The sequence below is a fragment of the Pinus tabuliformis genome, chromosome 2_2 (assembly GCF_031772625.1).
Source record: "Pinus tabuliformis cultivar Carrire ecotype Pingquan chromosome 2_2, CPIR1, whole genome shotgun sequence".
In the NCBI taxonomy this organism is placed as follows: Eukaryota; Viridiplantae; Streptophyta; class Pinopsida; order Pinales; family Pinaceae; genus Pinus; species Pinus tabuliformis.
This window is the reverse complement of record NC_142300.1, coordinates 1,152,060,460-1,152,072,785: the sequence shown is the minus strand read 5'-3', so window position 1 is coordinate 1,152,072,785 and position 12,326 is coordinate 1,152,060,460. Positions and strand designations below refer to the sequence as shown.

At 38.2% G+C, this 12,326-nt stretch overlaps 2 protein-coding genes and 3 pseudogenes across 2 annotated transcripts; all 5 read right to left on the bottom strand.

The window, feature by feature from the left end:
- Nucleotides 1–577: 577 nt before the first annotated feature.
- Nucleotides 578–910, bottom strand: LOC149197484 (uncharacterized). Its single transcript, XM_089408706.1, has one exon. The coding sequence runs from the start codon at nt 908–910 to the stop codon at nt 578–580; it is 333 nt and encodes a 110-aa protein (XP_089264832.1).
- A 283-nt stretch (nt 911–1,193) lies between these two features.
- LOC149197483 (uncharacterized) lies at nt 1,194–1,986 on the bottom strand (annotated as a pseudogene).
- A 3,427-nt stretch (nt 1,987–5,413) lies between these two features.
- Nucleotides 5,414–5,740, bottom strand: LOC149197482 (aconitate hydratase, cytoplasmic pseudogene; annotated as a pseudogene).
- Nucleotides 5,741–5,935: 195 nt separating this feature from the next.
- On the bottom strand, nt 5,936–6,268 carry LOC149197481 (uncharacterized). Its single transcript, XM_089408705.1, has one exon. It carries the CDS (start codon nt 6,266–6,268, stop codon nt 5,936–5,938), a length of 333 nt encoding a protein of 110 aa, XP_089264831.1.
- A 283-nt stretch (nt 6,269–6,551) lies between these two features.
- LOC149197480 (uncharacterized) lies at nt 6,552–7,343 on the bottom strand (annotated as a pseudogene).
- Between the last annotated feature and the right edge of the window lie 4,983 nt (nt 7,344–12,326).

Genomic DNA, 12,326 nt, shown 5'->3' with positions numbered 1-12,326 from the left:
TGTAATATTCATTCTATCCTACAGGATTCCTGCATAATTCAATGACACAGCTACTCTACTTTTGATTTCCAACCAGCTGCCTCATAACGTAAGGAATAATGCCTGCATGATTGAAGTATTCCAATTCAACCTGTGTATCAAACCTTGCAACACAAGTAAATGATTTTCCAGTGTCTGTTATAACAGTAATGTCTTGACCCGGCTTCAGTTGAGTGATATCATTAGAAATATCTATTGTGTACCTCTCATTCCCTGTCAGGCCAAGCGACTCATCATCCTCACCAGATTTGAAACACAATGGAATAATACCCATGCCGGCCAAATTACTGCGATGAATACACTCAAAACTTTTTGAAATAACATTTTTCACACCTTGCAACATTGGACCCTTTGCAGCCTGATCCCGAGAACTTCCACTACCATATTCAGATCCAGCAAGAACAATTGTATCAAATAATTCTTATTCCCTCAAGGCATGACTTGCTTACAACCCTTTTCCAATGCTCTATATCTGAGATGAAAGAATCACGCACCACCTCGAAAGATATTTATCTGATCCGGTTTCCTTGAATTGAATTCATTTAATATTTGGCAAAAGCCAAAGGCCTCTGTCATCCACAGTTAAATCTTTGGCTTTGCATATTTCTGTGGCTTCCGCCAAAATCTTCTCTGTAGACTTCTTGACATCGTTTTCGAATTTCTTCAGTACATCTGCTGGCACCATGAAACCAGGTCTTCGAGCTGCGAAAAGGGGATTTGGAGGGCGCTGAGCATGAATTAAAATGATTCTATCCTGCGATGTTAACACGTTGTTAAGAGCCCAATGAAGAGCGTTAACGCTCTCGTTGCTCTCGTCTATGGCCACCAATACGAGCCTGCTTGATGTCCCCTGTCCTTCGATGAATTCCATTAAAGCACTAATTTAAAATTTGCCTCTGATTACACGAATCTTCACACCCATTAAATAGTTTTGCTACATGCCGTGGATGAGGAGCTTATAATAAAAATTACCCAAACTGAACTGATAATTCATCTCTTCCCGTCCACAGTGGTGATTATTATCTCTGGTAGTTGCATAGAAAATTCTTCTAGTCTCTGAGCTTTTCCAGACAAGACGGAAACTGATGGTAAAATATACTCAACAACGCCCCCAAGGAAACATATCCTCCGCTGACAGCCGAGGAATTGTGTGTCTATCTTATAACAAATTGAACATCCTGTTGAAGACGATCAGATGTGTGCAGGGGCCTGGAAAACTCAAAAGTGTAAGTCCCTTTGCTACCAGTTGATGCATATGGGCTTGCATTCTCCAGAAGACCAAAGGAATTGTCAATCAAATCATGCCACTACGCTCCCTGCCAATCATTCTGCACACTAAAATTAGCACCATTTCCAATTCCTTGAGGATCCAATCCATCAAGATACCGACTGTGTGGATGCATATATATCAACCAAATGGCCAAACCTATCTCCTCCAGTTCCATTTGTATTATCAATTATGTTGGTGCCATACAAACAACCCGGAATTGCGGTTCCTATTGAAAAATGCATTATGTCCACTTCATGACCACCGCAACTTTTGCTTGTACAACTGTCAACCGTCTCTTTGCAAGCACCCATATTATGATATGTTGCATTATCGCCAACTTGGAACATGAGTGATACAGAAGGGCAGCTCATTTCCATTCCTTACACATAACGATATTCCCCAGGTACTTTTAGCAGGAAGAACATATTGTGACCGTCATGCAAGGCCTTGACAGTCATTTTGCCGCCTGTACATTCTTTATCCTCATCTGGATCGAGGGTTGGGAGGAGAGGAAATGAGTGGCCAAGGATGTTATTCCAGCCCTATGATTTTCCATCCAATGTGATAATTCCAGGCATGTAATCTGCTTGAATTTGTACAGTGGCACCCGAATCATAGTGAAATCCACCTTCTGCCTCATTGTGGCTCTGGATCAACTCTACCATATAACTAATCATAATTAATGAACGGCCACAGCTATTGAACAACTTTGGTCTTGGACTGCGGGTTTTCTTTGGCCAAAATTCCTTCATGCAACGGGAAGAATAGGACTTCTCATATGGATCTCCTTTAAGCTGCAGCGTTGTTGGCTTTGCAATGTTTCTGAGATTGTCTGGCAAGCTTTTACAGCTGCTCCTGGGCGCCATAAATTTCATAACAAAGGCTAGAACACATGTCAAGACCATCATGTAAGACCTTACACATGCTATTCCCGTAAAATTCTTGCAGAAAATATGATAGCTGGGGTGAGATGTGCTATGGATCAGCACGAATTCCCCATTTTGTAGCGCAGTTAGTGCAAACTTGGTGTTTTCTGCTACGAAATCACCTAAACCGAGCTGCGCTGCGAAACTGATAGAAAGGATTTATGTGCCTTTGACAAACAATCGAACTGATGTGAAAAATTTAAAAAAAAATTCTTGAGTGATAACAGTGGCTCCACTTGGGATAGTGTGCTCCTGCAGTACACTAAGAACATGCAGATCCAGTGCCTTATCCATTTATGACAAACTGAAATTTGCTCGACAATCATCCCCTTCAAGCTTCTGGGGCCTTCACCTCGGGCTTAAGCTTGATGATCACTGTAGGAGAAAGAAATCTACATCTACTAAAAAAAAAATGCTCAGTCAACCTTGAGCTTATTTGCCTTTTCCTACCTACCTACCCTAACAATTCAAATTTCTTTCAGCTCAATCAATGTGAAATTTCCAATGTAGCCAATCATTTGTCTTATCTGATGTTTGATTTCTTTGACTGCATCGGAGTTCAGAGCCACTATGATATGGCGATGACCACTGCCACTGAACTTGCCTCTGACCTTCATAGAAGAACTGAAACACTGGAGAGTAAAACTCTTCCATGTAGTCAGCTATAGGATCCCAGAATACATGATTAGCTTGATGGTTCTCGTAACTTTCTGGTTGTGCAAACTGATCTTCAACAACAGTGTACACTTCCTCCACCGTGAAAGAGAAAGGAACCAACACTCTCTCTTTGTGATCTGTCATAGAAAGCTGCTGAAAATAATGATCATGATTATGAAAACTATATGCCTGAATTTGACCTTCTAAACCTTCAATGTCTTTCTCAATGTCCTCAGCAACTTCATCCAAAAATCTCATCTTATCCTCTGCCTTGCAGTCAAAGGATTTTAGATACGAGGACAAGGACAAAGAAAAATTTTCATTTGTTTCTCCATTACTATGATCATTATTCCATTGTTTGAAACCTTGAACTGAAGGATAGTTTGCCACCACCTCTGACCTATCTATCCATTCCTCCAAAAACATAAGCCAAAAGTCTTGAAATGACTTAATGGATTTGACAGGAAAGCTTTCAACTCATTGTTTACATTTCCCTTGAAGTGAATCATAGAATAACATAATGCAAACATCCTCATGTTTAACTCTAAGAAGCTCAGTAAAATGACAGAAATCTGTTATATGCTTCAGAGTTAAACTCAAATCTTCTCCATTGAATTTGGGACCATTCCTTAGAAAATATGCATCCTTGGGAAAATGATTTTGGAAACCATGAATTCCTGAAAAATCTATGCATGCATACCTTGAAATAAGAATGGTAGCATCTAGGTCCTTCATAACTCCAGTGGAATCACCATGAACCTATGAATTTTGAATTCTTCAACAATGGAGTCGCCAAGGTAGTTTTGCAGCCTCAAAAACCTTCTGAGCTCCTGCTACCTTCAGAAGTTCAGCTTCATAATTTTGGGAAAGAATAATCTTCAGGCTCCCGGCAGACGCACCAAAATGTTATCACAAAATCAAGCACTGGAAGGCTGCTGACCAGGTAGACTCTGTGTAACTGTTTCAAACCAGACTTTTGACTAAGGCTTAGCCTCCTTAGCCTGAGAGGGCTCTCTCAAAAGGTTATTGATTTTGACTATTGATGAGATGGCTAACTCTTGCAAAGTAAATTAAACAAATATATTGGCTGGACAGACATTACAAAGACTTCCATTGGGCTTATGGAGTTAATCATCCTTCAGTAAACTATAACACTACTCATTCATAGAAGTCAGGGCATGTAATGTTTAAATACTCAAAACATATCTCATAAAAACCTCAGCTTATAAATACACACAGGAAATCAGAGCAGCAAAGTGAATTCTAAGTGTTTGTGTATCTATACAACTGTAAAAACATAAAGGATAAAACAAAACCACATATCTTGAGCATTTGAAACACTGTATGAATCCTGAGAAGAAAAGCAGTCACTTGTATTACTGAAAATGAGTTTGTACACAAGCCAAAATAACACTCTGTTTTCTCAAATATCCAACCCTCATTACATAAAAGTTTCAACTATATATAGAAACATAACTTTAACTACTTTGAGCTTCCTCCTCCAGCATGAGGGGAGCTCAATGACTGCCACTAATTACCCCTATCCACTATTGAACTAACTCATTAAATACAATAAGTGCTAAACTAGAGTTTAAAGAGTCCTAATTTATCTATAACTCTAATTCTATCCTCCTCGTAGAATGATTCTTTCTTGCAGCTTTGACACCTGGCTTCCTTTTCGTTTGGCTGAGATGGCTGAGATGAGTAGTTAATACTCCATGTTAGTTTTGGATGATAAAGGCTTTAATCTGCTCAGCGATGTTAGGGAATATCCCTTGTTTTTCGGTTCTGGTCTCCCATCACTTCGAATATGCAGCAGCATGTCTTTAGCTCTTTAATATCCCAAAAATATAAAGCAGACTGCCACGTCCATAATGTGCTGGCCACCTTTTTTCATGTGTGAAGACAACACCTTTCGAAAAGATTTTGCTGACTTGTCAATCATAATTGATTAGCTCAACTCAAACATGCAGCTACAGCAGTTTCGTAGCGCGCTACGAAACTGTCGTGTAACTTCAAAAGCACAGTCTTCCAGCATCAGTTATACAGCATGACTTTATGTTGAGGTATGTTAAAACAATAAGACCTGAAATTGTATTCATTTATGCCACAGTCACCGGACAGCCTACATAAACAATGCTTGAATCTGCGATTTTAATAAGTCTATAGCTCCTTCAAATTTGTAGGCTCAGCCATAGGTCTGATATCTGAGTTCTTTATATAATTGCTCTAAACTTGGTTGAATTTGGTTGCCACCACCAACAACAACTTCTTTCTCTAACTTCAATCAATAGCTTTCCAATGTACTGACTGTTACTTGCAATTTAAAGTCTAGATTAAATACAAATTCAAGTTCCAATCTATTCATCTCCAATGTGCTGACACCCCCAACTTTTGCATAATAAGCATTGTTAAAGAATGCATCATCAACAAACTTTGCTGCAACCATTACACTTGTGAAAAGTGTGTAATATTCATTCTATCCTACAAGATTCCTGCATAATTCAATGACATAGCTACTCTACTTTTGATTGCCAACCAGCTGCCTCATAACGTAACGAAGAATGGCTGCATGATTGAAGTATTCCAATTCAACCTGTGTATCAAACCTTGCAACACAAGTAAATGATTTTCCAGTGTCTGTTATAACAGTAATGTCTTGACCCGGCTTCAGTTGAGTGATATCATTAGAAATATCTATTGTGTACCTCTCATGCCCTGTCAGGCCAAGCGACTCATCATCCTCACCAGATTTGAAACACAATGGAATAATACCCATGCCGGCCAAATTACTGCGATGAATACGCTCAAAACTTTTTGAAATAACATTTTTCACACCTTGCAACATTGGACCCTTTGTAGCCCGATCCCGAGAACTTCCACTACCATATTCAGATCCAAAAAGAACAATTGTATCAAATAATTCTTATTCCCTCAAGGCATGACTTGCTTACAACCCTTTTCCAATGCTCTATATCTGAGATGAAAGAATCACGCACCACCTCGAAAGATATTTATCTGATCCGGTTTCCTTGAATTGAATTCATTTAATATTTGGCAAAAGACAAAGGCCTCTGTCATCCACAGTTAAAGCTTTGGCTTTGCATATTTCTGTGGCTTCCGCCAAAATCTTCTCTGTAGACTTCTTGACATCGTTTTCGAATTTCTTCAGTACATCTGCTGGCACCATGAAACCAGGTCTTCGAGCTGCGAAAAGGGGATTTGGAGGGCGCTGAGCATGAATTAAAATGATTCTATCCTGCGATGTTAACACGTTGTTAAGAGCCCAATGAAGAGCGTTAACGCTCTCGTCGCTCTCGTCTATGGCCACCAATACGAGCCTGCTTGATGTCCCCTGTCCTTCGATGGATTCCATTAAAGCACTAATTTAAATTTTGCCTCTGCTTACACGAATCTTCACACCCATTAAATAGTTTTGCTACATGCCGTGGATGAGGAGCTTATAATAAAAATTACCCAAACTGAACTGATAATTCATCTCTTCCCGTCCACAGTGGTGATTATTATCTCTGGTAGTTGCATAGAAAATTCTTCTAGTCTCTGAGCTTTTCCAAACAAGACGGAAACTGATGGTAAAATATACTCAACAACGCCCCCAAGGAAACATATCCTCCGCTGACAGCCGAGGAATTGTGTGTCTATCCTATAACAAATTGAACATCCTGTTGAAGACGATCAGATGTGCGCAGGGGCCTGGAAAACTCAAAAGTGTAAGTCCCTTTGCTACCAGTTGATGCATATGGGCTTGCATTCTCCAGAAGACCAAAGGAATTGTCAATCAAATCATGCCACTACGCTCCCTGCCAATCATTCTGCGCACTAAAATTAGCACCATTTCCAATTCCTTGAGGATCCAATCCATCAAGATACCGACTGTGTGGATGCATATATATCAACCAAATGGCCAAACCTATCTCCTCCAGTGCCATTTGTATTATCAATTATGTTGGTGCCATACAAATGACCCGGAATTGTGGTTCCTATTGAAAAATGCATTATGTCCACTTCATGACCACCGCAACTTTTGCTTGTACAACTGTCAACCGTCTCTTTGCAAGCACCCATATTATGATATGTTGCATTATCGCCAACTTGGAACATGAGTGATACAGAAGGGCAGCTCATTCCATTCCTTACACATAACGATATTCCCCCGGTACTTTTAGCAGGAAGAACATATTGTGACTATCATGCAAGGCCTTGACAGTCATTTTGCCACCTGTACATTCTTTATCCTCGTCTGGATCGAAGGCTGGGCGGAGAGGAAATGGGTGGCCAAGGATGTTATTCCAGCCCTGTGATTTGCCATCCAATGTGATAATTCCAGGCATGTAATCTGCTTGAATTTGTACAGTGGCACCCGAATCACAGTGAAATCCACCTTCTGCCTCATTGTGGCTCTGGATCAACTCAACCATATAACTAATCATAATTAATGAACGGCCACAGCTATTGAACAAATTTGGTCTTGGACTGTGGCTTTTCTTTGGCCAAAATTCCTTCATGCAACGGGAAGAATAGGACTTCTCATATGGATCTCCTTTAAGCTGCAGTGTTGTTGGCCTTGCAATGTTTCTGAGATTGTCTGGCAAGCTTTTATAGCTGCTCCTGAGCGCCATAAAATTCATAACAAAGGCTAGAACACGTGTCAAGACCGTCATGTAAGACCTTACACATGCTATTCCCGTAAAATTCTTGCAGCAAATATGACAGCTGGGGTGAGATGTGCTATGGATCAGCACGAATTCCCCATTTTGTAGTGCAGTTAGTGCAAACTTGGTGTTTTCCGCTACGAAATCACCTAAACCGAGCTGCGCTGCGAAACTGATAGAAAGGATTTATGTGCCTTTGAAAAACAATCGAACTGATGTGAAAAATTTAAAAAAAAATTCTTGAGTGATAACAGATTCTATCAATGATGTTTGGCCAACTATTCAAGTAATTTTTGAACAAACTGAACTAGTAAAAGTGGCTACAGAAGCAATCCACAACATAATGAACAATGTAAACTTTGAAACAGGAACTATAAACACAAAACGGGAACTCTGGCCAAAAAACCCCAAAAAAACATCAAAAACAATGCTCAAAACGAAAAGTGTGTATACTGGAACGATGTTTTTATTTTTTAGGCGTCAATTTTGAACATGTTTTAAAATTGGCAATGACTACAAAATTTACTATGAAATTTTTGTGCAAAATATAGCTTCAAAATGAAAGTGATGACACTGGAACAATGGTTTTTTTTTTAGGGTCAATTTTCAGTATTTAAAAAAAATGCTAATAAAACAAAATTTCTATGTGTCAAACAAAGTTGTTTATGCGGGAAAAAACACACTAATGTTTTTGGTAGAATATCATTTTTCTTTCCTAAGTCTAAATTTAACATGTTTTCAACCATAACATGCTAGATACAAAAAAAATTGAAATTTTTTCAACTATAAAATACAAAAAACCATGACATTATGAACAAATTAGATCACTAAATGCATTCAAAAGTCATTATTTGTATATTGAATAAAACATATTTTATATCTCTAATTTAATATTGCATTGTAGATATTTTAAACTATAAAATTGATCATAATTAAGACATATAATCCAACAACATAAAAATGCCTCATAACTTCTCATTTAACACCATATGGAAAACATTAATTTTATTTGAAGATACGATGCATACATCAGTTATATAAACTGTCTTAAACAATTATTCAAAATCACTCATGTTTTCTGGCACACCATCAGAATTCACATCTTCAGATGAGTGACTGGATGCTGACGAAGATGTTCCATATTCTTCTCTTTCATCAACTAGTGCCCCATCTGAGTCCACATGCATGCCCAACATTTCAGGTTTCAAAATTCTTCTAGATCTACGACTGGTTTTAGGTGACTCCCATGTCAACATTGTTCCTTCTGGTAACAACCTTTTCAGAATCTCTATCATCTTGAAGCGAAGAGTTCCTTTCTTTGTTAAATTGAAGTCATAAACAAGTATGTCTACATCCTCCAATTTTAATATCTCTGTGCGGCGACGATTTACATTTGTACCCTTTCTTTTTCTTTTTCCGCCATTTTTTTTGTCAACTACCATCTCTGGCTTATACACACCATTGAATGGGTGTGTATTTGTGGCATACCAATGTACTTCAACACTTGTAACATCCTCATTTTCTGTAAAGATCTTTATAACTTTAGCAACCCAAAATGGATAGCCATTGGGATCTCCATCTGCTAGCACTGCAATCATGAAACCCTCCTTAATATCCTGTACTGAACCCCTTTAAAGGTCTTCCATGGCTTCACGTTGTGCACGAGAGCTTCTGGAACCAATATACATCTCTCTTTCCTCTGCCTGTGAAGAATTAATAATACCTTGAGATTGTTGTTGTTCAACAATGTTTACTTCCTCATGTTCATTCGACACATTATGTGGCCAAATAAATGGATTTTTCAAAGGTATATCTTCATTTATTGTTGTCGAAATGATATCACTTTGATTATTGAAAAACGACTCCCACCAAACTGAATCAGCAATGTCAAAGTACTCATATGTATATCTAATACGTTTTTTAATTTCTTCCAGGCAATCAGAATAATTTATAGCCCTGTTCTGTCTACGTGCATTCTGAACTTCACCAACTGATTGCAATAACAATATTTTTGATGCAAATATTGGATGATCTGGAATGAACTTCAAAAATTGTAATCGTGATGACGGTGCCCATTCTGTAGTAGTTGAATACTTCTTTCCCCATATTAGTGTTTTCCCATCAATTTTTTTGATACGAAATTGATGTTGGAAGCTAATGTCATTAAGTTGTTCAATGCATTTCCCCTCACCATATGATCCCAGAATAAACCTTTGCATGTCAATAGTTTCTTCCAACACATCAAAAGTAGGCTCTGGCATGTATGATTTCTTAATACATTCAATTAGTGATGGCAAGCTCCCAACTTCCTTCCTCCTCAATGTGACTGAAAAACGACTGAACATCTGATCAATATGGTCATGAGTGTGCCCAACAAGAAGGAAACCAACCTTTACCTTCTGAAAAATTCCCAATTCAACAAGCATGTTTAGATATCCAAAAACAACCTGATTTTTGTTTTCACGGCAAGTGTTGTCCAATTGTAGATACAAAACTTCAGGAAGATTACCAGACCAATGAGAAATCACATCATGAATTATCGTTATGGTCAGATTTGCATCATTATGAATATTTGGAGCTGTGAAGTACACCCTTGGCAACATTTTCCCATTGAAGACCATACAACTGACCAAGTGAAATTGAATAAAGTTGTCCTCCTGTAAATTTTTGGGTGTGTGAACAAAATGTGGTAAAAGTGTTTTCTTCTGGTCCATACCATCAATTATCAAACCCAAATATTTATTCAGATTATCATAACACTTCTTTCGATGCTTGCACAACTTCTTCCTTTCATTTGTTTGTTGTTCGCGATGCTCCTAAAGTTGTTTGACAATTAAATCTACACAACATAAAAGAGATTCATTAAGAAATATGTTTTCATAGTTGATGACTATACAATTTTAAAAGTTAAAGTTATGAACGCTTACCTCTTTCTGAGCCTTCACATTTGTCCCTTTTTGATTTAAGAGAAGCACATGTACTGCAAATCCCCATCCTTGTCTTCTTAGGAATACAGACATTGTTGAATTCTTTCTTCCATACCTTCACAAAATATTGATATGTAATAAACTGGCCATGTCCCTCAGCACCTTCTGCATATTCTTTGTATAAGTTGTAGATTTCTCGTCTTGAAAAATTATCTGGAATATGTATTGTCTCTCCATTTGGCATACACTCTCCATGCTTTGAAAAGAAATCTTTCATCCATGACATTGCAGTATTTGATAATGGACCAAACTGTCTTTTATGACGTACTTCTGAATAAAATGTGGGATCCTTTTCCAAATTTTCTTGAATTCTCGAGAGACAAAAATTCCCAATCGAATGAAACATTTTGAAACCTTTTCTACAGATAAAAAAGTACCAATATGATAATCATAACCTGACAATGTAGATTGCATGCACCCAACTAAATATGAATTTTGCATGCTTTTATTCATTGACAAATATCTCTTCCTGCTTTCTAATGCAAATTTGAAATCCATATGTTTCAAGCAATCTTTTTGGCAACATTCACTTGAAATGAGAGCACTGATAGAACTTCTTCTCGTCAGATATTCTGCTCTACCCCTTGTATAACTAGAACAACTTGCATTGATACGAAAAGGTCTGCTCCTACTCCTTGATACAATGTTTCTTAGCAACATCTCCATCATTTGATCATCATTTGTATAAGGCTTTTCATCATCATTAAGAGGAATGTTATCCACACTATGATCAGCTCTGCTTTTCAAATATTGACTTCGAGGATATTCTTCATCTTCTGCTTCTTCATTGCTACTATCGTAGTCCTTAGAATTCGGACTGAATGGAAAATCTGACTCGATGTTTAATGGATATTCTTCCTCATATGCATTGCCAATGCTACTCTCATAGTCCATAGAATTAGGACTACGTTGAAAATGGGACTGTTTACTTATTGAAGATGCTACATCCAGTCCTTTGTCACTGCTACCTTTATACTCATTAGAATTAGGACTAAGTGCATCATCCTGTCCTTCATCACTGCTGCTCTCATAGTCTGCAGAATTAGGACTAAGAGGACACAGTGACACTCTATTATTTTGAAATTCATCATCACGCTCTTCATAACTATTGCTCTCATAGTCCGCAGAATTAGGACTAAGTGGACGCTGTGGTACTCCAATCTTTTGAAATTCATCATCCCACTCTTCATCACTGCTGCTCTCATAGTCCTTAGGATTTGGACTAACTGGACATCGTGACACTCCATACTTTTGAAAATCAACATCATGCTTTTCATCACTACTGCTCTCATAGTCCTTAGAATTAGGACTAAGTGGACACTTTGACACTCCATACTTTTGAAAATCAACATCATGCTTTTCATCACTGCTGCTCTCATAGTCTTCAGAATTAGGACTAAGTGGACACCGTGACACTCCATTCTTTTGAAATTTGCCATCATGTGCTTCAAAACTACTGCTCTCATATTCCTCAGAATTAGGACTAAGTGGACACCGTGACACTCCCTTCTTTTGAACTTCACCATTATGCTCTTCAAAACTGCTGCTCTCATAGTCCTCAGAATTAGGACTAAGTGGACACCGTGACACTCCCTTCTTTTGAACTTCACCATTATGCTCTTCAAAACTGCCGCTCTCATAGTCCTCGGAATTAGGAATAAGTGGACACCGTGACACTCCATTCTTTTGAACTTCACCATCATGCTTGTCAAAACTGCTGCTCTCATAGTCCTCAGAATTAGGACTAAGTGGACACCGCGACCCTCCATTCTTT